Genomic DNA, 27274 nt, shown 5'->3' on the forward strand with positions numbered 1-27274 from the left:
AGAGGTGTTGGTTGTATACTATTTTGAATGTACTAAATGCTACAGAATTGTACACTTGAAAATCGTTAAATTTATGTTATGTATCACCTCAATAAATTTTTTAATCAATCTCTCTAACAAGAGATTGATCATACCTTGTCTTTCTTTCCTTTTTTCGTCTTCTCAGGTGGTGGCACTTTGGGAGCTGGTGGTGGTGGTGGAGGAGGAGGAGGGGGAGGTGGTGGTGGTTCTATAACAGCAGTAGCAGGCACAGCATTTCGGGCCTGGACTGGCTGCAGTGATGGAGCAGTCACTCCAATTGGGACAGAACATTCGGCATAACTCATAATTGTAGGTGCTGCTGCTAGGCCAAGGTAATTTGACTGTAGGCTCATTCCTCTGGCCTGATGGCCCATTCCTGCTGCTGGATGGCTAACTGGAATTGTCTGGTGTCCAATCCCTGTCACCTGGTTCCCAATCCCGGCTGCCTGGTGACCTAACACAGAAAACATAAAATGATACTATAAAAAGGACACTGTGACAAGAACAGAAGAAAGATAAAGAAAAAGGGAATTGTGGTTATATTACCTACAAAATGATTTCAATATACTTTTAAAAAAAAATATAGCCATGTTTGCTAGTAGCAAAATATTCATTTTTTAATACCTTGGGATTAAGATACTTAAACATCAAAATCACTGATGTACATAAATGTACAGAAAACAATCTGGAAGGATACATACCAAATTGTTTACAATGGCTTTTTAGTAACTGAAAGGAATGAACATAAATAGTCTTTGCAATCAAAAGCCTTTAACATTTCTTCAGTTTATGGCATCTAAGGCTGGAAACAAAAAAACTACATTGAGAACAACCACACTTTAATCTCCATGCTTACCTGTAGCTATAGTTGATTGGCTGTAGAGAACTGGAGAACTACCAATGGTAGCTGATCTTTGAACCACTGCAGTGCTAATTTCTGTAGCTTTTCTCTTTATCGCTTTAGTGGAAGGAGAACTAGAGATGGTAGAATCAACTGAACTCTGAAACACAAACATTCTGGTCAGTGGCTGAAGGCCCTGGTTAAACATACTCTTCTAAAATAAAATGATGTCAATCAAGCTCCAGTCCCCAAAATCATTCAAAATGTCAAAGCCCATTACTTACCTGGCTAGTTACAACTGTGGTTGGTGCTGAAGGTTTCAAAGGAGTATCCTCCTCCGTTCCTGGGGCAGGAGGCTCCTCACTTCCCTCATCCTCCATCTCTACCTCCTGGATCTCACCATCTTCTACAGGAGGAGGTGGGGGTGGAGGGGGTGGAGGTGATTCTGGGGGTGGAGGTGGGGGTGGTGGCACTTCCAAGGGTAATGGAGGTTGTAGCACAGGAACATTTGACTGAAGGAGGGTCCAGAATGGAGTAAGTGGCATGAGTGATGAAGAAGAAACTTGACCAGAAAAGGATTCTTTACAAAGAGAACCTATGAAAACAGATAGGAGTTAGGAAAAAAGCAAGACAAAAACTTCCTGCCTTCTATTCGTAGAAACATTCAATTGATCAATGAGACAAACATCTACAGGAACCTAAGCATACTATGCAAAGAATATGGAAAGCAGTTTCAAGGGAGGAGCAGGGACTGGCTCCTCCCCCAACAAAAATCTGACCCATAGGCATCTAATTCTACGTTGATGCCAGTAAAATATTAACTTAGTTCAGAAATGACTTCCAGGAAAAGTAAATTTATGAACCTCATAATTAGCACTTCCCCCATCTGTGTTATACTAGACTTGACCTTTGGATCCAGATTTATAGATGAGTAAATGAAGAATATCACATCAACTCAGATGAGAAATTCAGTCATCTGAATCTGTAGTTTGGAGTTTTTGATTTGAAACACTCAGTTTCAGGATACCTAAGTAGAAGGTAATACCCTGGGACCTTTTTTATTTCAAAAGTGAAGGCATGAGTGTTACATGTACATTTGCAATACTGAGTCCATGTATTTTATTTTTGAGTGGAGGTGACCCAGAGAAGTTCCATTCGAAGCACCCTCAAAAATCACTCACAAAAATTCTACCCATTTTGATTAATTTGGGTTATTAGTTTTTTGGGTTTTTCCCCCCCAACACAGGGTCTTGCTGTGTCATGCAGGCTGCAGTGCAGCGATATGATCATAGCTCACTATAGCCTTGAACTCCTGGGTTCAAGTGATCCTCTCAAGTAGCTGGGACTACAAGCGCATGCGACCACATGCATGGCTAATTTTTATATTTTTTTTTTTTTTTACAAATGGGGTCTTGTTATATTGCCCAGGATGGTCTCAAACTCCTGGTCTCGAGTGATCCTCGCACAGTGCTGGGATTACAGGCATGAGCCACCACACTTGGCTTGGGTTACTAAGTTTTTTAAAAAACCCATTTGTTTGATGTCATTAAGTTTTAAAAAGTCTACAGTGTAGAAGGATTTTGATACTAACTCTTTGGTACAACTCTGGATTGTCCATAGTTCTAATGCATTGTATTGAACACCAGTACTTCTATAATGGTGATTGTGCATTCAGACTTTCATTCCTTCACATCTTTGTGTAAACTGCATTCATTAGTTCAATCACAGCAACGTAAGTTGGAGGTAATTTAGTTTTGTGATGAGAAAAGGGAAATTTAGGAAGATAAATATTAAATGTACATGATAATTCAGATTTTAAAAAAGAGGTGTTTGAAGATGCAGAGAATTTAAAATCACTGCTGCTTAAGTTTGAGTTAAGAAACTGCACCTAAAAAACTCAGGATCAGGTTTCCTCAAATTTTGCAAATGCCACCATTGATTACTGTTCTTTCTCTGCTGGGAAAATCTTTAAAGATTAGAGAAAATAGGAGGATATACTTACTTGTAGCCTTCCCCATCCCTCTTTATCGTCAATAGGGAAGTTTCACAATATATGGGACTATTAGATATATATCCCAGGAATGCTGAGGGGGGTTTTCTCCCTAAAATCATAGAATTTAGGAGTAGAAGAGACATGAGAAATCATCTATTTAAACCTCCTCATTTAAAGGTAATGAAATCCAGGCAGGAACTGACTTGCCCAAGATCATACAGGTGTTAGTGGCCAGGCCAGGGCCAGAGCCCAAGTATGACTCCTCATCTAGTACTTCCTATTTGACTAAGATTTCCTAGTGAGACAGCAGGAATCCAAGAGCTTTAGAAATCTCAGTAAAAACAATAAATCTCATTTCTCATGAAGTAGATATCCAGATGCAGCCACCTGTTAAATTTCATGGTCAAAATGGTAAATTAAATAAGATTTAATTATGAAAGGCTCTAGGGAAGGGATAAGGCCATTTACATGGCTTTGTTCAATATACACCACACTGGCACTCAACAAGGTAAAACCAAAGTGACCATGAGCCATTTGGCTTTTCGAATAGCTTTACTTTTGATGGAACAGATAGATAATAATGTTGTGTAAAAGACTTTAGCATGATTCACATTATTTCCACAGTTACTTTAAGACGGTTGCTTACTGCTAAGAGAACTGGAAAAAATTCACCAGAAAACGTGAATGCAGTTTTCCAGCTAAAAAATTTTAAATGACTCATTAAATGTTTTTATTTGGCCGTATCTAATATTTATTCATATGTTAACTTTCAGACAAATAAAGTCTGGTTATGGCCAGGCAGCCTACGTTATACAATAGCACATCAACATTACATCAGAACTAAGGCAATAAACATTAAAAATTAATAAATAAACCTCCTTCCTCTAAACTAACCACAACATATGGTAGGAAAGAATATAAGATTTCATATCAGTAGTTTCTCATCTTGAAGCGTAATGCTATACTGATATGATTATGATGACATGCTGCTATACAGAGGAACAAGGAAAAACAGGCTCAAAGTTAATAATGTGGTTTACAACCTCCAACAAAGCTAATCAGAATTAACTAAATCTTGTGTAAATACGATATTAAACTAGACTTGTTAAATTTAGCCACATACAAGGAGCATTTTTAGAATACTTGAATCTTAGATCCTTTTGCAGTTACCTACATGTGATGATTGGGTTTTCACACTCATGTATTAGATATGCCTCCCTCAAACTTTGTTACAAGGTCAGAACATTACCCCTGTCTGATGTGAAAATAATAATACTTAATCCCAAACTGTACTCAAAACATAAAAGCTATGTCTTAACATCAATAATCATCTCCTTTAGCTTAAACACAATGAACTTCAAGAAATACTAGTTTGAATATCCATGCATATCATATTACAATGATGCTTCTTCTCCTTTCTAAATTTAATCCAGTTGAGATGATACTTTTGCCATTTAAGAGCATACTGAGGTCTAAAGTCCAAGGAGAGATTAAATGATACACACAGCTTTTATGTGCTAAAAGGTTGTCAAATTATAAACTTAAACACTGAATAGGGTGGGGATACAAATCTTTAACTTTCCAAGAACCTTGTTTTTCTAAGCATCTTTATTTCTATTCATAGGCAGCCCTCCTTTATTTTCCACAAATGAGAAATTATTGTTTAGTATTTTGAACCAAGAGACCAGTTTAGCAATTTAAAGTAAAAAAATTATACAAACAGTTCCACCATAGAGCTTAAAAAAAGCATATAAAGTTAACTTAAGGACTTAAACCCAATAAAACAGACATGTTTGATATCTTCAAATATTACTTCTTCGTTAGACATGATATTAAATCCAAACACTGAAACAACAGGATTAAAAATGATTGAGAAAAATAGAACTTTGAAACTTCCTTGGATCCTCATACTGTAATAATTTTGCTTTAAAAAGATGGTCTTAGTCACTGCTGAGCTGACCAAGAACATATGTAAACCGTCTTTATAGACTCATAATAGTGATCAATATTGCTCTTAAATCCAACAGGCCTTGGTACAAGTTTTTTATTTTATTTAGATCAAGTTTATCATATGGTTTTAGGGGTCCTCAATAAAGAGAGGCTTATGAATATAATCTGGTTTATCAGTGGCTGGTTTTTTTTTTTTTGAGACAGGGTCTTGCTCTGTTACCCAGGCTGGAGTATAGTAGCATCATCATAACTCACTGTAACCTCAAACTCCCAGGCTCAAGCGATCCTCCTGCCCCTCCCGAGTAGCTAGGACTACAGGCACATGCCACCATGCCAGGCTATTTTTTGTACAGATGGGGTCTCGCTCTTGCTCAGGCTGGTCTCAGACTCCTGACCTCCAGCAATTCTTTCACCTCAGCCTCTCAGGGTGCTAGGATTACAGGAGTGAGCCACTCCGTCCAGCCTGCCTATCAGTGACTTTTCCTACACCACAACTAGTTTTATTTTAATCAGATAGGAGTGGCTAAGATCTACCTCTTACTAAGATAGTACCAACCATGTATATCATTAATGAAGGGACAAAATAGCTTTATATTTAACTCTAATGTGTTCACAGAACATTCAGAGTTGGTAACTGTACAATTTTCAACTTTGGAACACACGAGGAAAGGACATTAGACAGTGACCAGGAGTGGAATCACCTACCCAGAACCACTATCAAGCATCTTCAGTTCATTAACTACTAAAATGCAAACAAACAAAAAAACCAATCTATTGTTAGACGTGTCTATTACTGCTATGAAAAGGGGAAAGTATTCAAAAAGAAAATCTCTTTATGAGAAAAGGATGAAATATCCTGTAACTTGAGAAAATACACTTCTGAAATGTGAAGTAGATTAAAACCGCCCTTTTGCTATGTTCTAAAATTGTAACTGCAGTGGTATGTGGCTTTCAATTTAAGGTGATCCGATGATGATTCCTAGGCTATTTAAGAAGTTAACAAAATCATTTGCTACATGACCAGTTTCATTTGGTACATTACCAGAACTTTTCTATTATGATCAGGGAGCCAGTAGAGAAGCATCATTTTTGATAAGCAGAAGACAAAAGAATTCAGTTCTTCGCTCCCCATGTTATCAACAAATTACATTTTATTTATTTTCAAAAGTCTATTACTTTAGAAACCAGCCATAGACTTCCTATGCTAGCACTTTATCGAACAGCTACCAGTTTTTAAGATTAAAGGTGGTTAATCACAGTCATGGCTACTCACTGATATTTGGCATTCCAAGAAAGATGAACTGAGAGAGAGGAAAATGTATCTTCTTTAATAACGTGGCAATCAAGTTATGGCTCTTCTGAAGAGCTATCACATCCTCAGAGTAACTGAGGAGCAAAGAAAGACTTATTTAAAAAAAAAAAGTATAACAAAACTGAATTCCTCTAAGAATACCTTAAATGGGATGAGACATCCTATTTCTGATTGTTTTGTACTAGGATATTGTTGGTGATTTTCAATGGGCAATGATTTTGCCTCTCTGAAACAAGTACTAGTTACACATCATTTCTTCACATTATTTTGATTTGTACCAACTATACTTCTTATAAGATTAGTGGAGTTGAGAAATGAGGCTGCAATATGAATAGATTAAGTGTTCTATAGAAATGTAAAACAAATTTCATCACACCAGATACTGCTGACAGTTCAACTATCTAGTTCTTTAGCATTAATCAGCTTTCCTATTTTTTGAGACACAAAGCTATATCTGTGGCATGATAGAATGGTTACAGGACAATCTTTGAAATCGATATATACTGGCTCATCTTCTCATTTTGAGCAGAGTCTGATACATTATATCAATAGTATGCTGGTTTCCAACAAGAATAACTTGTGCATTCCTTATTTTAGCTCAAGCCACTATTTTTCAATTAGAAGCTTGTATTAGTATAAACTCTTTTCTTCTTTTATGATATAAATTAACAAAAGTGTTTTTCTCTGAAAACATTTCTGTCCAATTAATACAGGGTAAATTGTCGCACCTGTAGGATTCTCAGAGGATTCTGTAGAATTTGAATCAGTGCCACTTTTGTCTTTCAAGGTCTGTTTAGGAAGAGTCTCATCTCTACTTTCTTGTGCTTGGCTTTCTTCTTCCTCCTCCTCACCATCTGGGAACTCCCACTGAGACTCGCCCGACTGTTCGTTTACATAGAAATATCGTCTATGATCCCTAAATTACAAGAAAGAAAACACATGTTTTAAAACCCAATCTCCTACAAAGACACTTCCATTTGGTCCTGTCCCAGGACAGCAGTCTGCTCTCACAGGGACGAACCTCTTCTTATGGACTGCTATTCACAAAGGCAACAAAGAGCTTTGACAATTGAGGATGGAGAACCAAGGATAATTCAAAGCTATTTGCACTGCCAGCAGCTCTGTGAATATAGCCCTGAGCCCTCTCACTCCAACACATGACTTAGAAAACAACTTTCTCTCTTTTTGCTTTTTTTTTTGCCAATGCATAACAGGGTTTCAAGTTTCATTAATGAAGGGACTCAATCGCCTAGAACACTAATTTCCCTTCCAAAGAAGAAAACAACGAAGTTTGTGAAAGGTGACTCTTCCCCTCTTGGACCGTGGAATTCACATTTCATATTCTTGGTATCAAACACAGTGAAAGCTAAAGAGAGGGAGAGGATCTGGGAGCTGAAAAATAAAAGAGCAAAGATTTCAAATAACGAAAAAAAAAAACCAAGAAAAGCCAAATATATAAAGAAATGTTTTCATCTGACCTGCTGGCAGAGGATAGTAATCTTGTTCTTCATTCACATCTTCAGCCACGAAGTTTTCCTTAACTTCACCGAGGTTAATCAGGAGTAGTTGCTTCCAGAGGTCCTGTAAAGCGCACAGAGCTCTCGCATGCGCTTAACCCCCAAGCCCGCCCTACTCCGTGCAACACTCTGGAGAGTAAAAACCAGCTTTGTCCAATCTTGGGAAAAAATCCGTTACATGGAACACTGTAAACATTGCTTTTTGTTTCTCCAATGTGTGGCTGGCCCAGACTTTGTGCTTGCGGGGCTTTGCCTGCCCAGCACTGCTAACTGTAGCTGCTCTCAGTCTCCAGACAGGCTGTCACGTCGTCAGGTGGTGGTGATCACAAATCATGTCTGAGATGTCAAAGGTGAAAGGTGAAAAGGGGAGAAGAGTGCGTACCTGTCCCAGTGGCAGGACCAGCCTTTAGGAGTGGCGTTTATTTCATACTGTTTTAGTTGTTCTGCTGCATCCTGAAGTTTTCGTTTAAGGTAGTTTCCATTAAGAGCCCCTTCCCGCCAGTCTGCAATTCGAGTCTACAATTGACAGAGAAATAAGTCAGACGTTATTATGTTAGGAGACAGAGGTAAAAGGAACATAAATCTTCTGCTCTGAGACTGTATCACTACTCTGACAGAAGAGTAGACCGAACAAAAATACTCCCCATCTCAATTTCATGGAACAATCCTAAGTGCACTGAAGAGTTCTGTAAAATGATTGGGGTCCAGTATATTTTTACACTGCCAACTGTAAGAGAGGGTCTTGGTCTGTTGCCTGTGTAGACTGCGGTGGAGTCATCTCATCATATCTCACTGCAACTAAAACTCCGGGCTCAGCTCAAGTGATCCTCCTGCCTCAGCCTCCCAGGGTGCTAGGATTATGGGCCTGAGCCACCACGCCCAGCCCTAAAGCTTCAGTTCTTACGGAAATCAGTCAACTGCCTGCAGGAGGCTCTTTATCTAATAATCCTACCTGCCATTTTATAAAGTATGCAGGTTACAAATAGGACTCAGAACTTTTCTTTTTAAACATATTTATATGCCTACTGAAGGTGGTATCATCATTATACACAAACTTTCGGTACTTATCTTCAAAATTGTATTTTGTTTTGGCTAATACATAGTTTTATTTCCGGGATTGATGGTTAAAATACACATCAAGGTTAGAAATAATTTAGGTTTAAAATGTAAGCAAGACAGGTTCTTTTTTTTTTTTTTTGAGATGGGATCTCACTGTGTCACCCAGGCTGGAGTGCAGTGGCACACCATCATAGTTCACCACAGCCTTGAACTCCTGGCCTCAAGTGATGCTCCCACCTCGGCACCCTCAAAGAGCTGGGATTACAGTCGTGAGCCACTGTGCCCAGCATTTCATTCAAACACTGACTGTTTCCACCAAAAAATGGCTAAGTTACCTCAGTCTGTAAGAGCAGCATGTGAAAATTGGAGATGGACTGTCTATTAATGCCTAGAAATTCAAATTTACTCGTCAGGGTATTTGCCAGTTCGCCAATCTGAAACTATAACGTAGGAAAGAAAAAAAGGAAAAATAAAAATAGAATCAACAGTATTTTCTGTATTATATAAATTTTTCATTTATTATTACAGATACTAGAATGAGCCTGCCTATAAACAGCCTTCCTCAAACAGCTATATCTAGTTAGGTAGAACATAAAATTCTAACTTATATAAAATAATTGACATAAAGTGATAATAAAGTGATAAGTAATGACAGAATATCTATAGGAATCAAATGCATACCTATATTCAATCCATCATAATGCATTCTAACACAACATGGAATTCAACAGTTGAAAATAGATCCTAATCTTAAAATGTTGAACTCAGAAAGAGACTATTATTAGAATTGTGGTGGCCAGGGCCAGGGGCAAGGGAGAAATGGGAAGATGTTGATCAAAGAGTACAAATTTTCAATTATAAAATGAGTAAGTCTGAGGGATCTAATGTATTACATGGTGACTACAGATAACAATATTGTCTTGTATATTTGGAATTTATTAAGTGAGTAGACCTTAAATGTTCTCAAGACATACACACACAAAAGACAACTATGCAAGGTAAGGTGATGAATACGATAATTAGTTGGTTTGTGGTAATCATATCACAATGTATACACATAACAAATTATCATGTACACTATAAATGTATTCAATTTTTGTCAATTATACATCAATAAAGCTGGAAAAAATATATTCTGAATAACTCCCAATATTGCCAAATTGCCACTTACCCATTATTATTTGTTTATGCTAGCCACTTGCTGAAGCCTAAAACAAAATTAATTCTCCTAGTCCCTTCTATATGGTTGCTCACTAACCAATGAAGAGTTCTCTCTCTCTTTCAAATCAAAAGAATATGCTACGCGGGTTTTTTCAGACTATCCTTAAATAGCCAATACTTACTTAGTCTAACTCTCCCTATGAGATCAGATTAGAAACGCAATTGGAACTAAGTTTGCCTTTGTATAAAAATAAGTATTTCATGGAGAACTATTTCTGTAACTTCTAGTCGCTTTCGTACTCTCAAACTAGAGAAGCCTGTATTAATGAGTTACTGCTTTCAAATCAAGGCTTAACTTAAAAGTAATTAGCATTTATAATTTATTTTTTATTTCTCAGCATCAAGCCAGCCTTGTAATTCCTTATTCCAGGCTTAAATATGACCTTTTCACCTAACCAAGTAAATGATTTAGCTCTGAAGATAGTATAGATTACTTCCACTACTTGGTAAGAGAAACAAGTTTAATGACTGGCCTTTTTTGTCAGGCTGCATTAAGTAATATACTTACTTTCAAATCCTGTTCTTCTTCTACTTTTGGTGCTATCTGTACTTTTATTTTTTCTGGAGATTCTTCCACTTCCATCTCTTTGTCTGAATTCTCATCTGTTTTTTCTGAATTTTCAGCACCAACTGCTGTAAAAGAAAACATGTGAAATTAAATGGAAAAGGACCAATACAAATACAGCCCCACATAAACTTTCTTCCTCTTGTAGCAGATACCTGAAAAAGGTTATCAGAGCTCTCTTCTTTGCTTTTGCTTACTCATTAAACCCCTCACATCTTGTCAACCTACGGTCTTTATAAAGCCAAAAACTTCATCCTTTATAATCACTTTTCTTAAAATGTATCTATAAATAAAATTTACTTTGTTCTACTAGATTATCCTGTATAGCTTCTTCTTTCCCTTTCTGCTTAACATCTTTTCTTATCTTCTTTTCCAGAATACTGCTGCTCCAATTACTTACAAAAGGTAGATATCAAACCTAGAATATATAGGATTTTTTACTAAGATGGGAGGCTTGGAGGGAAGGCTCTCAAAATCAGAGCAGCATTAATTTTAAACCAACTGATAACTTCGTTCCAGAATCGGTTAAGACCTACAGACAATCTACATTGGATCCACCTATTATGGCTGGTGTTCATGTCTGTTGGTAGCAGAACCCTCCAAAAGAGAAAGGGTTTACCACCAACTTAAATGAAGCACAAGATATGAACCCCCTTTGTAATCTTTATTTCTTAACACCTGCATACCCAAAGTAACCCATACATACAATCTATTTTTTTTTTTTTTGAGAAGAGTCTCACTCTGTCGCCTGGGCTAGAGTGCCATGGCATCAGCCTAGCTCACAGCAACCTCAAACTCCTGGGCTCAAGCAATCCTCCTGCCTCAGCCTCCCAAGTAGCTGAGACTACAGGCGCGAGCCACCATGCCCGGCTAATTTTTTGCTTCTATTTTTAGTTGACTGGCTAATTTTTTTTTGCTTCCTATTTTTAGTAGAGACAGGGGTCTCACTCTTGCTCAGGCTGGTCTTGAACTCCTGACCTCAAGCAATCCTTCCACCTCAGCCTCCCAGAGTGCTAGGCTTACAGGCGTGAGCCACCACTCCCGGCCCACACATGTAATCTAAATGACAGTCATGAGAATATCACAATTTAAAAAAACCCCAAATTCGAGAACCTTTTCTTAAAGCTGGTTAATCCTTGATCTGAAGTAAAATGTGACTTTCACATCAATTTGAACAGCTTGTTGTAGCCTAAACCTTTATGTTAAGTGCTTAATCTTGTCATATAATGGCCTTATTCTCCTTTCACCTAACCATTAACATTCTTTATTTCCAAACTGTCTGAAAAAAAAATCTACTAATCCCACCTATTAATTTAATAATGTCATTGTGTATTAGAAATCTTTTATCTGGTGTCCAGTACAATAATTTAACAATTTTAAGTACCACTAGAGCTCTAAGACTGGAATGTTTTGGAGAACAAGTACACAGGCTCTTATCTAATCAGTATGCACAGACCTCTTGACCTAGCAATATGACAATAGGAATCTATACTGTAGTGATATTAAAATGTGCATAAAGATACAAGCACCAGGATCAGCTGGTTTGAAGGCAGTGAGTTATCTCAATTGACTGTTCACAGTCAGTTACAGATCAAACTTCTTGGTCTACTCTTTCCCTCCTGCTTCTCACTACTTGACCAGTCTTAAAAAAAAAAAAAAAAAGGGCCGGGCACCGTGGCTCACGCCTGTAATCCTAGCACTCTGGGAAGCCGAGGCGGGTGGATCGCTCGAGGTCAGGAGTTCAAGACCAGCCTGAGCAAGAGCGAGACCCCGTCTCTACTAAAAAAATAGAAACAAATTAGCTGGCCAACTAAAATATATATAGAAAAAATTAGCCGGGCATGGTGGCTCATGCCTGTAGTCCCAGCTACTCGGGAGGCTGAAGCAGTAGGATTGCTTAAGCCCAGGAGTTTGAGGTTGCTGTGAACTAGGCTGACACCACGGCACTCACTCTAGCCAGGGCAACAAAGTGAGACTCTGTCTCAAAAAAAATAAATAAAAAGTAAAAAAATAAAAAAAAATAAAAAAAAAAAGATACAAATACAAGTACCATGATGTTTACTAGAGCATTATTCACTGTGAAACACATGTGTATAATACAGTTTAAAGCATAAAACGAACACTCAAATAACACAGCTTACTTATTAACTTACTTATTACTTACTAACAGAACACTCCAAACAGCTCTGAAGCTCCTTGTGCCTCTGTCAACACATCCACACCAGACATTACCTACCTCTACTCCTATGGTGTCAGTCACTACATTCCTCTAGCTTCATAATGGACACACCTTTAAGTACAATATTTTTACCTATTTTCCAATTTATATAGATAGAATATTAATATACACATTCTTCTGTGGCTTTTTTTGTTCAACATTTTTGCTTCTAAGATCAATTCATGTTGATGAACATAACTATGGCTTATTTGTTTTGTCACTGCTGCTTAGTATTCCACTATAAAAATATACCACAATCTATTCATTCTTTTTTTAATGGACATTTGTGTGGCCTATATGGTTGTTTTTTGTTTTTTTTTTGAGACAGAGTCTCACTCTGTTGCCCGGGCTAGAGTGCTGTGGCATCAGCCTACCTCACAGCAACCTCAAACTCCTGGGCTTAAGCGATCCTTCTGTCTCAGCCTCCCGAGTAGCTAGGACTATAGGCATGTGCCACCATGCCTGGCTAATTTTTTTTCTATGTGTATTTTTAGCTGTCCAGATGATTTCTTTCTATTTTTTTAGTAGAGACGGGGTCTCACTCTTGCTCAGGCTGGTCTCGAACTCCTGACCTCGAATGATCCTCCCGCCTCGGCCTCCCAGAGTGCTAGGATTACAGGCGTGAGCTACCGCGCCAGGCCTTGTATAGTTTTTTTTTTCTGATTATACAACTGCAGCATTTTTCTTTTTCTTTAGAGATGGGGTCTAACTCTATCGCTCGCTCAGGCTGGAGTGTAATGGTGTCATCATAGCTCCTGCAGCCTTGAACTACTGGGCTCAAGGATCCTCCTGTCTTAGACTCCTGTGTACCTGGGACTATAGTTGTGCACCACTGTGCCTGGTTAATTTTTTATTTACATTTTGTAGAGACAGGGTCTTGCTTTGTTTCCCAAGCTGGTCTTGCACTCCTGGTCTCAAGTGATCCTTCCACCTTGGCCTTCCTCCCAAAGTGTGGGATTACAGTCATGGACCACCACACCCAGCCAACATTATTTTTTAAAGAGTGAAACAGACACACAATTTAAATGTCCATTGAGAGGGGGAAGAGTTTCTTGTAAAGACAGGAAATGGTCTGATAAGATATATGTATATAAAGGATAGAGAAAATGGACTGCAGGGGTAGGGAATGAGAATAAAGAAAAGATGAAGGAAGACATGGAATTTTCCTTCATATTCTTTCTATATTGCTGATTGAGAAGAAAAATTCAAACAAGGATATTTGCCTTTGGTTACTACCTGTGTCTGTTTGTTGGTTTTAGAGACAGGGACTCACTATGTTGCCCAGGCTAGCTGGCTCAAGGAATCCTCTTGCCTCAGCCTCCCATACCACTGTGCCCAGCTATTTGTTTTTTAACCATGCCCCTATACAAGTATTTTTTGCTAGGTATACTCAACTAAGATTTGGTGTTCAAATCTTATTGCTAACTTTCAACCACAGAATTAGGGCCAAATGGAGATTAAAATATTAGCTTTATCCAGGGCTCTCTGATAAGACTGAAAAACGGAATAGGCCTCTTCTACCTTACCCTGAATGAGGATAAGTTGGGTCCTCATGACAGGATCAAACTGTCTTCCCACCCACACGGAGGTTGAGCAACTTTTATAAAAGGAGAGCAGAAATGAGGTTGGGCTCCCCAGAAATAGTCCTTGCCTGCCTTGCTTACCACCTGGAAACAGTGAGCAAAGGAGAGCCCATGGGCTTTAGAAAGATCAAGGCAATTTCTGTGGCACACAATTAAAAAAGGAGGCCAGTGTCAATCTTGTTTTCTGCTTTTGAGGGAGAAGTAATTCCCACTCAGTAATGAATATACCATCCAATGGATGTCAACCTCTCAGGCTTTATTTCTCTACTAGAGATGGAAGAGAAAAACGTAGAGTACAAGGAAGCTTCCCCTTCCTAGCACTTCCCCCAAAGGAGAAAAGCATGATATCCCTCTTTTTCCTGAAGAGAAAAATCTAAAAAAGGAAAAAAAAATTTCCTTCCCCTCTGTATCTTTCAACACCAAAGTTTAGCATGAAGCACAACTTACCAGTTTCTCCATTTTCTGGAGAATCTCGTCCAGTTTTGCTAGAACTTCGGCTGGTAGATTCTGGACTGGTAGCTCGAACAAACATCTTCCATTTTCCTCTTTTAGACATAAGTCTACGCATTCCATCTTGAGATGCTGGCTGGCTGTTATCAGAACGTGGACTAGACCCTGACACACTACCATCTCCTTCCTCCAAGGCTCGCAACTCTGCCTACAATAAACATGACAATAAAGTTAGAGTGTCATTAACTGCTTATTTAAGCATTTGTGACTGGCAAAAATAACAGCCATGACTATGTTCTTAGAATTTAAAATCTTTGATAACAGGAAGCATTTCTTAATATATTTCTGCCATCAGAACTGAGCATTATGCTCCATATTCTATTGCTACTCAATATATGCTTATTCATAATTATAGTAACAAATATTGATTTGAAGGGGACAGGTCCTAGAGATCCATAAATATATAAATTTTCCATTATGCTTACCCAACAGAGAAAGCTTAATTTTAGTTCCCTATAGCTTCAAATTATTCAAATGGAGGAAAGCTTCCAAAAGATATTGCTGTTATAACACCTGTAAAGATTTTGCTTCATACAAGGACCTTTTAAGGCAACAGACTCAACTGTTCTAAGGGGGGGGAAAAATGGCAGAAAATAGATAAAAACCAACATCCCAATGAGGAAAGTTTCCTGTGGACCATCTTTTTTGTAAAGGGATGGCACATGAAATTATAGGTTCCTTTTAATTCTTCTTATCATACAATGCCCATTTAATCATCCAAACAATGCCACGGTTCATCTCTGGAAGTCAACTTGCACTTTAATTATAGGATTAAAAACTGAATTATCAGGCCGGGCACGGTGGCTCACGCCTGTAATCCTAGCTCTGGGAGGCCGAGGCGGGTGGATCGCTCGAGGTCAGGAGTTCGAGACCAGCCTGAGCAAGAGTGAGACCCCGTCTCTACTAAAAATAGAAAGAAATTATCTGGCCAACTAAAAATATATATACAAAAAAAAAAAAAAAAATTAGCCGGGCATGGTGGCTCATGCCTGTAGTCCCAGCTACTCGGGAGGCTGAGGCAGTAGGATCGCTTAAGCCCAGGAGTCTGAGGTTGCTGTGAGCTAGGCTGACGCCACGGCACTCACTCTAGCCCGGGCAAGAAAGTGAGACTCTGTCTCAAAAAAAAAAATAAAATAAAAACTGAATTATCACAATGTTCATTTGTTAAGAAGTTAAATCAAAGTTTTAATATTCACTGTACCTATCCTTTGTTTGTGTTTTTTTTTTTTTTGGAGACAGAGTCTTGCTCTGCTGTCCCAGCTAGAACGCTGTGGCATCAGCCTAGCTCACAGCAACCTCAAACTGAGTAGCTGGGAGGACAGGTAGGTGCTACACCTGGCTAATTAGCAACACCTGGCTAATTTTTTTCTGTTTTTAGTAGAGATGGGGTCACACACTTGCTCAGGCTGGTCTCGAATTCCTGAGCTCAAGGAAGCCTCCTGCCTTACCCTCCCAAAATGCTAGGATTACAGGCGAGAGCCAGTGTGCCTGGCCTGTACCTATCCTTAAATCAGAATAATGTCAAGTTTTTATCGGTTGTCACCTACCAAAAGCATTATCAGGGACAAAAATACTACAACTATACAGTTAAAGTTTTTACTGCATAAGCTTAAACACATCTAAATGAAAGAATAACAAAATCTCAATAGTGGGTGTAAGTCAAGCACAATGATCCCTGTGTAGTACAATAGTACTGAGGGGGAAAACACACATCAACTAAACCTTCAAAATCTTACTTTTTTCCTTTCCAAAACTAGTTCCAGCTCAAGGGTATCTTGTTCCTCTTCCTCCTCACTTTCTCCAGATTGGACAACACTGCAAAGATCCTCCTGAGAAGGGTCTTCTATATTGTCCAACATAACCTCCTGTGGCTTTACTATGGTTGCTGCTTCTTCTACTGCTGTACTTGTTTCTTTCACTTCTGAAACTGGCTCTTCTTTACAAATTACTTTTCTTCTCCATCTCTCTTCTTCCTCTTTTATTCCCTCAGGCAATAAAGGAGCAAGCAGTGATGCTGCCACCCCTTTCTTCTCCTCCTCATTATTTGAGAGAGCCTGAATTCCTTCATTTACTTCCTGCAAAGGATAAAATAATTTAGTCTCCCTTAATTCTTCAAGAAATCTTACCTGCATACGCATTCAAGTGTTAATATTAACTATTTGCAGTAACTGGGTATTTTTAAAAACCACCTCCCAAAAGATTGGTACATATTTGTACCATTACATGTATATAATAGAACACTGTTACTTTGGAAAGGCAGTGATCAAACTAGAGCCTAGCTCTGGGTGAGTCTTAAATATATCCTCCCCGTTATTCTCAGGATGTCAAGACAGACTAATAATAATCAGAGGCAGATTTAAATAAGATCAGGAATTTATTAGCTCAACACATGACTAGATAAATCTTCACCTTCTGCTGTACGATGAGAAAATTTCATCGGTATGCTATGAAGGTGATTTAGAGGAAAGTGAAATACTCCTAAAATGAAATATGTGACTATATTTAAAATATTTTCCCCATTGGGATAATACTTGTCCTACCTCCCTCCTAGAGCTGTGAAGATTTAATTATTTTAAAAGTACTTTTTGATACCAAAAAAGCCATCATTTTAAAACTGAAGATAAACTGCAATTCAATGCACACTCTCCAAAGAATACAACTTGCTTTTCTTACTAATGTAGCCAGAGAAATGTTTGTATTTCACTAGTACAGGCTGAAGATCCCTACTATTAAGATCCAAGATGCTCTTTTGACCACTATCATGATGTGCAAAGGAAATGCTCATTGGAACATTTCAGATTTCAGACTGTCAGACAGGGAATATTCACCAAGTAGGCATAATGCAAATATTTCAGAATCCCAAAAAATCTGAAAGCTGAAATACTTCTGGTCCCAAGCATTTCAGATAAGGGATGCTTACCCTGCAGTAGTTTTTAATTTTAAGGTAGTTGGTTCTTTTTATTTGAAAAAAATCTTATGTGGAATCCCAAAATATAGAATGATTCTGTCTGAAGTGGAGATGCGGACCTGGAGCCCTGCCTGGTTGGCTACTCCCAAGTTCTCACAACGACCCAAAGGAACCTCTATGGCACCCCAATGCTCTGAAAAAACAACTGAACTGGATAACTACGATAAATGCTGCCTATGCAGAAAAATAGATTAAAACTAAGAAACAGAATTTATCATGTTTTACATCTGTGTTATAAGGCTTCTATACCTGTGCTCAGAGTAACATTCAAGTTTATTAGATTTAAAAATAAGCAAATGAAGTAAACTGCAACACTGACCTTTTTAACTTCTCGCTTGGCTACGACTGGTCCACTTTTACTATTGGAAACAGAAATAGTTTTCTCCTTATTATATAAGTCTGTATTTACCACAAAACTAGTTTCAGCACCTGTTACAGAACTAAAAAAAAATATATATATATATATATACTTAGTGAAAGAAATACCAGACAAATGAGCAAAAGACAAGACTATGATTTCCTTCTAGGTAATTTCTTTTTCAAGTTCATTCTTACCTGGTCTGGTAATGCAATCCCTGTACCTGGGTGGCAAGATATTGGGGTAACTCCCAAGTCACTTCATTTGTTTGTGTGTTCCAATAATAATAACAGCCTGTGTTCTCATCCCAGACTTCCTGCCAATCTCCCATCTCAATTCCGACTAGAAGAAAATAAAACAATTATTTTTTTGGATACAGGGCCTCACTCTGTCTCATGGGCTACAGTGCAGTGGTGTCATGAGAACTCACTGCAACCTCAAACTCCTGAGCTCAAGTGATCCTCTTGCCTCAGCTTCCCGAGTAGTTGGAACTACAGACATATGATACAGTACCCAACTGATTTTCTTATCTTTATTTTTGTAGAGACAAGGTCTCTCTATATTGCCCAGGCTGGTCTTTAACTCCTAGCCTGAAGCAATCCTCTCACCTTGGCCTCCCAAAGTGCTGGGATTACAGTCATGAGCCATTGCACCCAGCCAAAACAAATTGTAAGAAGTACAAATTCCTCCAAAGTTCTGGCTTCCATCCCAACTCAGCTCTAAAGCCACAAAAGTCTAACACAGGGTTTCTCAAAACATTTTGGGCTGATCGATGTCCTGCCTCCTGCATTGTGACAACCAAAAATATCTACAGACATTGTCAAATATCCCATGGGTGCAACCCCTCACCCCTAGTTGAGAACCACTGGTCTAACACTAAGAATTATTTTCTCAATAAACTTTCAGAGCCACCTTTGCACACATGATTAAAAAAAAAAAAAAAAAAAGTTTGCTAGTCCAAAAATATTTTTTAAACCCCAAAATACTTTAAAAAAATAATGGCTTTTATCATTCACCTGGCATAGTCTGCTACTAGTTAAAAGGGTGAGCAATTATTTTTCAAAAGATAAAAATTATATCCAACAAGTTTTTAGAGACCACTATCTTACATACTATCTTCCAAATACTACATTTGAAAGGGCAGAATCCTAAAGTCCGGACCTAAAGCATCTCGGCTTTCATTTATAAATGTCAATGCCTAGAATATCTTTAAGGATTACACTTTAGATTTCTTTAAAAATCAAAGGATCAAGTTTACCTCCTGCTAGTGAACACTGGGTATCATACTGCCACCCTGATGTCTGGGTTGAGTCTGTTCCATTTGAAGTAGTGGAAGAAAGGGCAGATGCTGCTGCTTCCTTTGGCTCTGGTCGAGGTGGAGTTGGAGGTGGAGCAGAAGCTCCTACAGGAGCTGAAGGCTGAGGAGCTGTTATGGCATCTATCTCCTTCAGAATGAAAAGAGTAACAAATACGTTAATTACATCAAAACCAGAAATTTGAGGAAATGGCAATCACTTAAAATTCTAAATGCTTATTCTCAACTTCTCAAATCAAAACTCTTCGGCCAGGCGCCGTGGCTCACACCTGTAATCTTAGCACTCTGGTAGGCCAAGGTGGGATGATCTCTTGAGCTCAGGAGTTCAAGACCAGCCCAAGCGAGAGCAAGACCCTGTCTCCACTAAAAAAACTGAAAATTTAGCCGGGCATGGTGGCATGTGCCTATAGTTCCAACTACTTGGGAGGCTGAGATAGGAGGTTTGCCTGAGTCCAGGAGTTGGAGGTTGTCATGAGTTAGGCAGATGCCATGGCACTCTAGCCCAAGAAACAGAGCAAGACTCTGTCTTTAAAAAAAAAAAAAAAAAAGAAAAAAACAGGCTGGGGACAGTGGCTCATGCCTGTAGTCCTAGCTTCCTGGGAGGCCGAGGCGGGAGGATAGCTGCAGCTCAGGGGTTCGACACCAGCCTGAGCACAGTGAGACCCTGTCTCTCAATCAATCAATCAATCAATCAATAAATAAATAAATAAACAAACAAACAAAAAAACCCCCTTATCTTCCAATTATACAAGTTCCCCAACCCCCTTCAATTCTTCTTTCTTCTCCTTCTTGCAAGTTTTACAAAAAGAGGAAAGAGATGGAGGAAAGGAGGTAGAGGGAGAGACACTGAGACCAACAAGTATGCTGACCCACTTGAGATCCAGGTCCCAAGTGGGCTTCAATAAATAAAAAACCCAAACAAAGGCATCACTGACCGCTAGGAAATTGGCCAATGTACTATCGATATCAGTTGACTGGTTTCCATTTGCCTCTTTGGATTGTGCTGGTTTTTCAGAAACATCACTCTCATCATCATCACTGTCAGCATAAGCACCAAGTAAGCACAGACCGCCTGGAAACAAAAAGGAAAATATTAGTAACAATGTGGGTATGTCCTAGGAAGTTATCTAAAAGAAAGTATAATGTGGTTCTTTAGCCAAAGAGTTAACATACAGTGTACTTAAAATTAGAACACACTCTAGCCTGGCAATAGAGTGAGACTCTGTCTCACAAAAAAAAAAAAAAAAAAATTAGAATATAACATCAAAATTAATAATCACTGAACTACCACAGAGATATAAACTACATATGTACTTAAAGTTAATAAAACCAATCTGGCCAGGCATGACATCTCACATCTGTAACCCTAGCTACTCAAAAGGCTGAGGTGGGAGGATGGTTTGAGCCCAGGAGTAACCAGCCTAGGCAACACAGCCCCTATCCCTGGGGGAATAAATAAATAAATAAATAAATAAATAAATAAAAACTAGGCTCTGGCGTGGTGGCTCACACCTGTAATCCTAGCACTCTGGGAGGCCAAGGCGGGAGGATCGCTCGAGGTCAGGAGTTCGAGACCAGCCTGAGCAAGGAGCAAGATACCCGTCTCTACTACAGAAAAAAAAAATAGTTCGAGACCAGCCTGAGCAAGAGCAAGACCCCTACTTGCTTCTACTAAAAATAGAAAGAAATTATATGGCCAACTAAAAATCTATACAGAAAAAATTAGCCGGGCCTAGTGGCTCATGCCTATAATCCCAGCTACTCGGGAGGCTGAGGCAGGAGGATCGCTTAAGCCGAGGAGTCTGAGGTTGCTGTGAGCTAGGCTGACACCACGGCACTCATTCTAGCCTGGGCAATAAAGCGAGACTGTCTCAAAAAAAAAAAAAAAAAAAACTAAAATAAAAAATAAAATGAATGTGCACAGCTACTTGACATCATCCCTAAAATACATGCTCAATTACTCAACTTTTCAAGACAGCACATAGTATATGATGATTTTAGAATTTGGTGATTAAAGTTCACCTTAAAACACTAAGCCAGGTCAGGCACAGTAGCTCACACCTGCAATCCTAGCACTCTGGGAGGCCGAGGTGGAAGGATTACTTGAGGTCAGGGGTTCGAGACCAGCCTCAGCAAGAGTGAGACCCCCACCCCATCTCTACTAAAAAAATAAAAAGAAATTAGCCAGGCAACTAAAAATAGAAAAATTTAGCTGGGCATGGTGGCGCACGCCTGTAGTCCCAGCTACTCAGGAGGCTGAGGCAGGAAGATCTCGTGAGCCCAGGAGTTTGAGGTTGCTGTGAGCTAGGCTGACGCGAGGGCAGTCCAGCCCGGGCAACAGAGCAAAACTCTGTACAAAAAAACAAAAAACAAAAAACACTAAGCCAATTATGGTATACTAGTTGAAACAGATTTTCAAAGTTAAAAACAAAGCTCTTCATAGTTATTCTTCAAACAGGAAGTGACATGAATTAAAATGGTGCTCAGAATGGCTAGAAAAATTATAAATGTCTTCCTCAAACTAAAGTGGTAGCAGGTATGGCCTCTGTAATGCTGCTATGCCATTTCCTTTTGGATCACCTGTGGCTACTCTAATGTTACAATAAGTGAGCATATATACCCCTCTATATAATTTTACTGTAAGTACATGAAGTGCTAGATTTTCTCAACTATTAATTAGACTAAATTTCAGTGCCTGGCACATTCTATATTTTCAATAAAAATTTTGTAAATGAACACATATCAAGAAGTAGAATCTAGTTTTCTGTATCATATATTCCATACATGAACTCATGGATTCACCTAAAAGTATACATAAGTTGTTCCATTAATTATACAAGTGTTTGCATTCACTGGATGTGGTGACATGTGCCTGTAGTCCTAGCTACTTGGAAGGGCAAGGCAAAAAAAAAGTTTTTTAAACAAAAATTTAAATTAAAAAAAAAAAACAAACAGTTCATATTCAGTGCTTTAAACATAATTCTCTTCTTTTTTTTTGATATGTAGGTAAGTTCTTACACTAAATATCAATTTTCACAAAAAAATGTTTTTTTGTTTTTTTTTTTTAATTTTTTTTTTTTTGAGACAGAGTCTCACTCTGTTGCCCGGGCTAGAGTGAGTGCCGTGGCGTCAGCCTAGCTCACAGCAACCTCAAACTCCTGGGCTTAAGTGATCCTACTGCCTCAGCCTCCCAAGTAGCTGGGACTACAGGCATGTGCCACCATGCCCGGCTAATTTTTTCTATATATATTTTTAGTTGTCCAATAATTTATTTCTATTTTTAGTAGAGACGGGGTCTCGCTCAGGCTGGCCTCGAACTCCTGACCTCGAGCGATCCACCCGCCTCGGCCTCCCAGAGTGCTAGGATTACAGGCGTGAGCCACCGCGCCCGGCCACAAAAAAATGTTTTTAAGACAGTCTCACTCTGTGCCCCTGGTCTTCCTAGGTAGAGTGCAGTGGTGTCGCTGTAGCTCACTGCAAACCTCAAACTTCTGGGCTCATGCGATCTTCCTGCCTCAGCCTCCCAAGTAGCTGGGACCACAGGGGTGTGCCACTGCCCAGCTACTTTTTCTATTTTTAGTAGAGATGGGGTCTTGCTCTTGCTCAGGCTGGTCTTGAACTCCTGAGCTCAAGCAGTCCTCTGGCCTCGGCCACCCAGAGTGCTGGGATCACAAGGGTGAGCCAGGACGCCCAGCCTATTGGCCTTAATTCTATATTCTTTGGTAAAAGGTTCCAACCAGGTGAGCTGCATGGAATTTATTACAAAATTTCCCAGGCTCATAAGTAATAGGTTTAGTCAAGGCTCTATCTATTCCCATTTCCTTCACTTTAGAACTAATCACAGTTACACATACCAAATTTCTTTCAAGCTCCTAAGAACATAATGACTATTAAACTAGCAAACTAAATGAATATTAAACCCAGTAGTTGTGGGAAAGTGACACAATGATTATTAGAAACATTATAAACTGATTCAATATTTCTTAAGTGCAACCTGGTAACAGGTACCAAGAGCTACCAAACTCAAGTTTCTTTTAGCTAGATGATTATCTTTGAAACTACAATCCCAGGAAATAACTAAGAAAAAATTTTCACAAAGCTTCTAACAGCTTACTTTAAACAACTGAAAGCTGCAAACAACTCAAATGCTCTCAAATAGGCAACTGGCAAAGCAAATTATAGCACAGTACCTGATGTAATACCATTGTGATTAACCAGACCATTATAGGATTACATGAAATAATACAAGGGATTAAAAGTAATGCTAAAGGAATAGAAGAAAGCCATAAAATGCATATATATTCCAAACAAACCTCTGAAAATGTAGTGCATATACTGATAAGGAACAGGCATGAATTCAGAATAACACTGAAAATAAGTGTTCACAATATTATTATGTAAAATTGCTTAATCTTAGAAAAATAAAACAACGGCTGGTCAGAGTGGTAGCTTACACTGGTAGTCCCAGCTACTAGGGAGGCTAAGGCAGGAAGATTGTTTGAGCCCAGGAGTTCAAGACCAGCCTGGGCAACATGGCAAGACTCTTTAAACAAACAAACAAACGAAACAAAAGCCTTATTCACATCCTAGATTACTATGAAGATTTATTGCTATTTTAAGCCTGAGGAAGCAGGGCTATTCGGTTTTTTGTTTGTTTGTTTGTTTTAACCAACTTCCTGAGAAGTAAGGAAGGCCATACCTCAAAGCCACAGTCCTTAACAATCTTTTTCTGAGAGGGGTGCTGACCCCTTAAACCTCAATGTGTTTACCTTTGAGAGATAGTACCATACAATTTGCAAATCAACAAACTAAATCCAGCAGTAAATTACTTCTTAGGTATATACCTGCTATAATTTGAATGTGTCCCCTAAAAAGCGTGTTTTGGAAACTTAATCCTTAATGCAAGAGTGTAAGCAGGTGGGGTCTAAGGGAAGGTGTTTAGGTAGGTCAGTTATCAAGGAAATTTCTCCTAGGAACACTTAAGTTCTCTACACATCATACACGAGTCTTTGAAGACTCAAATGACACATGTAATTTGAAATACAAAATGGTATTACCTAGTTCTGAAATTTCTCTCACAATCAAATCTTAGCTTTTCTAACCCACACTGGTATTTTTTTTAAGTGGCAAATGGTGGAGAGAGAGATATAAGCATCTATCATTTTAGGTATCAAGTAGCACAAAAGTATTCCAAAACTGAAAAGAAAAAAATTACTACAAATTATAGAGTATTTAACATCAAAACGTATTTTAATCTTTCAAGATACATAAAGAGTAAATCAACATCCTTGATACTATGTCAGAGTTTTATATACATTATTTAACCCTCAAAATAAATCAGGGCTGTAAGATAATTGAAATTCAGCCCATATAATAGTTGTCCTAGAGGATTAGAGTGAATGCTAGAGTGATGATATGAATCCAGGTTTGTCTGCAAAACCACATTTATCAATACAGTATTCTTTTGTGCTTAAAAATATTAAATAAGAACAATTTTCAGGTCAACATAACATTTGTCAGGTACCAATTAAGGTAGTATTAAGAAACAAACAAAATGTGTAGGGTGTGGTGGCTCATGCCTGTAATCCCAGCAACACTTTTTTTCTGTTTCCTCTATTTTTTCCCCTTTTAACAATGCAAAATGATAGGAAGAATCACTTGAGGCTAGGAGTTGGAGACCAGCCTGGAAACACAGTGACCCGTCTCAACAAAAAATTAAATAATTAGCCAGGCATGGTGGCATGTGCCTGTAGTCCTACCTACTCAGGAAGCTGAGGTGGTGGGATCACTTGAGCCCAGGAGTTGGAGGCTGCAGTACACTATAATTGCAACACTGCACTCCAACCTGGGCAACAGAGGGAAACCCCATCTCTTAAAAAAAAAAAAAAAAAAGAAGAAGAAAAAAAATAAAGGAACAGAATGAAAAGCCATGGTTGGTGTCCCTAAAGAAAACCAAGCTGGGGGGTGGGAGGTGGGGCATAAAACTAGAAACAAAATTGCATTAGAAGAAAAAAATAGTACAAAGTATTTTAGCTACAGAAAAAGCAACACATTTTGCATTGGTTAAAGTATATGCATCAACCAGCCCTCAGGAACAGAAAGATTTTAAATTCCATTTTATGGAAAAAATATAAATTAGCAACACCAAAGCATTCAACAGAGCATTCTGTGTACAAAACCAACTTGAACTTAATGAAAATATTCTAGAAAAGATGTTAAAAAAAAAAATACCTGTTGCTTTAACAGCCGTAGGTCTGGTGGTCATGACTGGTTTTGGAGGGTTCTGAACAACTCTTGGGGCCTCCACCACCACTTCTTGTTCATCTGGATTAAAAAAAAAAAGGAAAACTGCAGTCAGACCCCGGACCAGAGAGAACACTAGAGTTTACAAGTAAATCTTTCATTTGATCTTTCAGATCTATATTTCATCAATTTAAAAACAAGGAGTCTCACTGACCCTAGTAATTAGGAGATGATAAACAAGCAGAGCTAGAATCTTCCACTTGCCTGGTGACTTTAACATCAAGGAAACAAGCTGACATTGTATATAAAAATTACATCTGCAATACTTCAAAATTAGCACACAATAAATCTTGTGCAGGCTGTGAGAGGACCTCTACAACAAGCACCGCTATAGTGTATTTTTTGCCATTAGCCATCCAACATGATTTCTTAACCCCTGAAATGGTGGCGGCTTCTCCAGCGCCTGGCCGCGTAGCAGCGTGCTACGGTTACTCTTAATCCAAGCGCCGTCCTAGCGAGAACCCCACAAGTACTTGGGAACCCACAAGCTCCACTTCTCCAAGAATTTGGGGGATACCTGATTAGTTTGGAGATACCTACACTCTGACTGGCATAATAAAAAGGAGCTTGTTCGCTTCCAAACAGTCTCTATTTTCGGTTTCAACAAAAACGAAAAGAAGCTGATGACGTATAGAAAAGGCCTGGTTCCACTGTCACAAGCCTCGCACGCGTAAACTCCTACACTCACAAATACCCCATGCGTTAATCCGAAACCTAACCGGGGCGTTTAGGAGACTCTGGGTACGCGGGCCTCGGTCGCATTTCAAACGTTCCCGGGGCAACCTCCGCACCAGAGATGGCGCCTCGGGGTGGGCCCGGTCGAGTGCGCACAGCACGGCCGGCCCCTTCCGTCGCCCGGGGCCCACACTGCCCTCCCCACAGGCCCCGAACACGCAGGCCGCGAAAGCGGACCTCCCCCGCCCGAGTTTCTCTCCGTCGCAGGGTGAGGTCGAGCGCCCAGAGAGGCCTAGGCCGCAAGCCCCGAGCTCGAGTTTCGGATGACCCAACTAGGCGGGGCCCATCGCGCACACTTACCTTCCGAAGGCGAGTCGTCCGGGGCCGCGGTGGCAGCCACCGCAGTCGTAGTCGTGGTCGTGGTCGTGGTCGTCGTCGCCGCCGCCGCCGCCGCCGGGGCTGGCTGGCTGGGGGCCGCTGCTGTCGAGTCCGGCTCGGTGTCGGGTTCCGGCTCCAGGTCCCGGCCCGGCGTGCTACTCCGGGGACCAGGAGGAGAGAGCTGCAGGATGGGCCTGCGGCCGGGTACCGCCCGGGACTTCTTCCCCATCGCGAGCCCGAGCGCGAGCAGCGAACGTCGGGCAGCCGAGAGGGGCGGGCACTCGGCGTGGCGATGCGTAATCAATATTCATGTGCCACGGCACCGCCTCCCGCCGGAGTCCGCCTTTAACCGGCGGGGCACGCGCCTGCGCAGGCGCCTTGGGCCTTCTGGCGCTTCTGGCTCCTCTTCCTCGGGGAGGAAGGGCGGCTTTACCCACGGCGCTAGGCGATTGGATGGTTTGACCCAGAGAAGGCGCCGGTAGCCAAT

General features: G+C 39.6%; 1 protein-coding gene and 1 non-coding gene across 3 annotated transcripts in view; one reads left to right on the plus strand and one right to left on the minus strand.

Annotated features, from left to right (window-relative positions):
• FNBP4 (formin binding protein 4) overlaps positions 1-27064 on the minus strand; it is a 33148-nt gene extending 6084 nt beyond the window's left edge. Inside the window, exons 1-15 of one of the 2 annotated variants that reach the window (XM_045558072.1) lie at positions 26770-27064; positions 25663-25755; positions 20367-20503; positions 19375-19561; positions 18314-18458; positions 18078-18117; positions 16527-16865; positions 14728-14938; positions 10423-10547; positions 9029-9133; positions 8017-8150; positions 6846-7033; positions 1147-1457; positions 878-1022; positions 135-475 (exon numbers count right to left, since the gene is read on the minus strand). In XM_045558072.1, coding sequence (XP_045414028.1) covers positions 135-475; positions 878-1022; positions 1147-1457; positions 6846-7033; positions 8017-8150; positions 9029-9133; positions 10423-10547; positions 14728-14938; positions 16527-16865; positions 18078-18117; positions 18314-18458; positions 19375-19561; positions 20367-20503; positions 25663-25755; positions 26770-27016 — 2748 coding nt within the window. In that variant the 5' untranslated portion in view covers positions 27017-27064. Of the gene's footprint in view, positions 1-134; positions 476-877; positions 1023-1146; positions 1458-6845; positions 7034-8016; positions 8151-9028; positions 9134-10422; positions 10548-14727; positions 14939-16526; positions 16866-18077; positions 18199-18313; positions 18459-19374; positions 19562-20366; positions 20504-25662; positions 25756-26769 lie in introns of both variants that reach the window. The other variant, XM_045558071.1, reaches the window with a different exon arrangement.
• Positions 4010-4116, plus strand: LOC123643162. Its single transcript, XR_006736717.1, has one exon. It is a non-coding gene; the product is annotated as a small nucleolar RNA U13 (small nucleolar RNA).
• Positions 27065-27274: the final 210 nt, after the last annotated feature.

The sequence above is a fragment of the Lemur catta genome, chromosome 7 (assembly GCF_020740605.2).
Source record: "Lemur catta isolate mLemCat1 chromosome 7, mLemCat1.pri, whole genome shotgun sequence".
NCBI lineage: Eukaryota > Metazoa > Chordata > Mammalia > Primates > Lemuridae > Lemur > Lemur catta.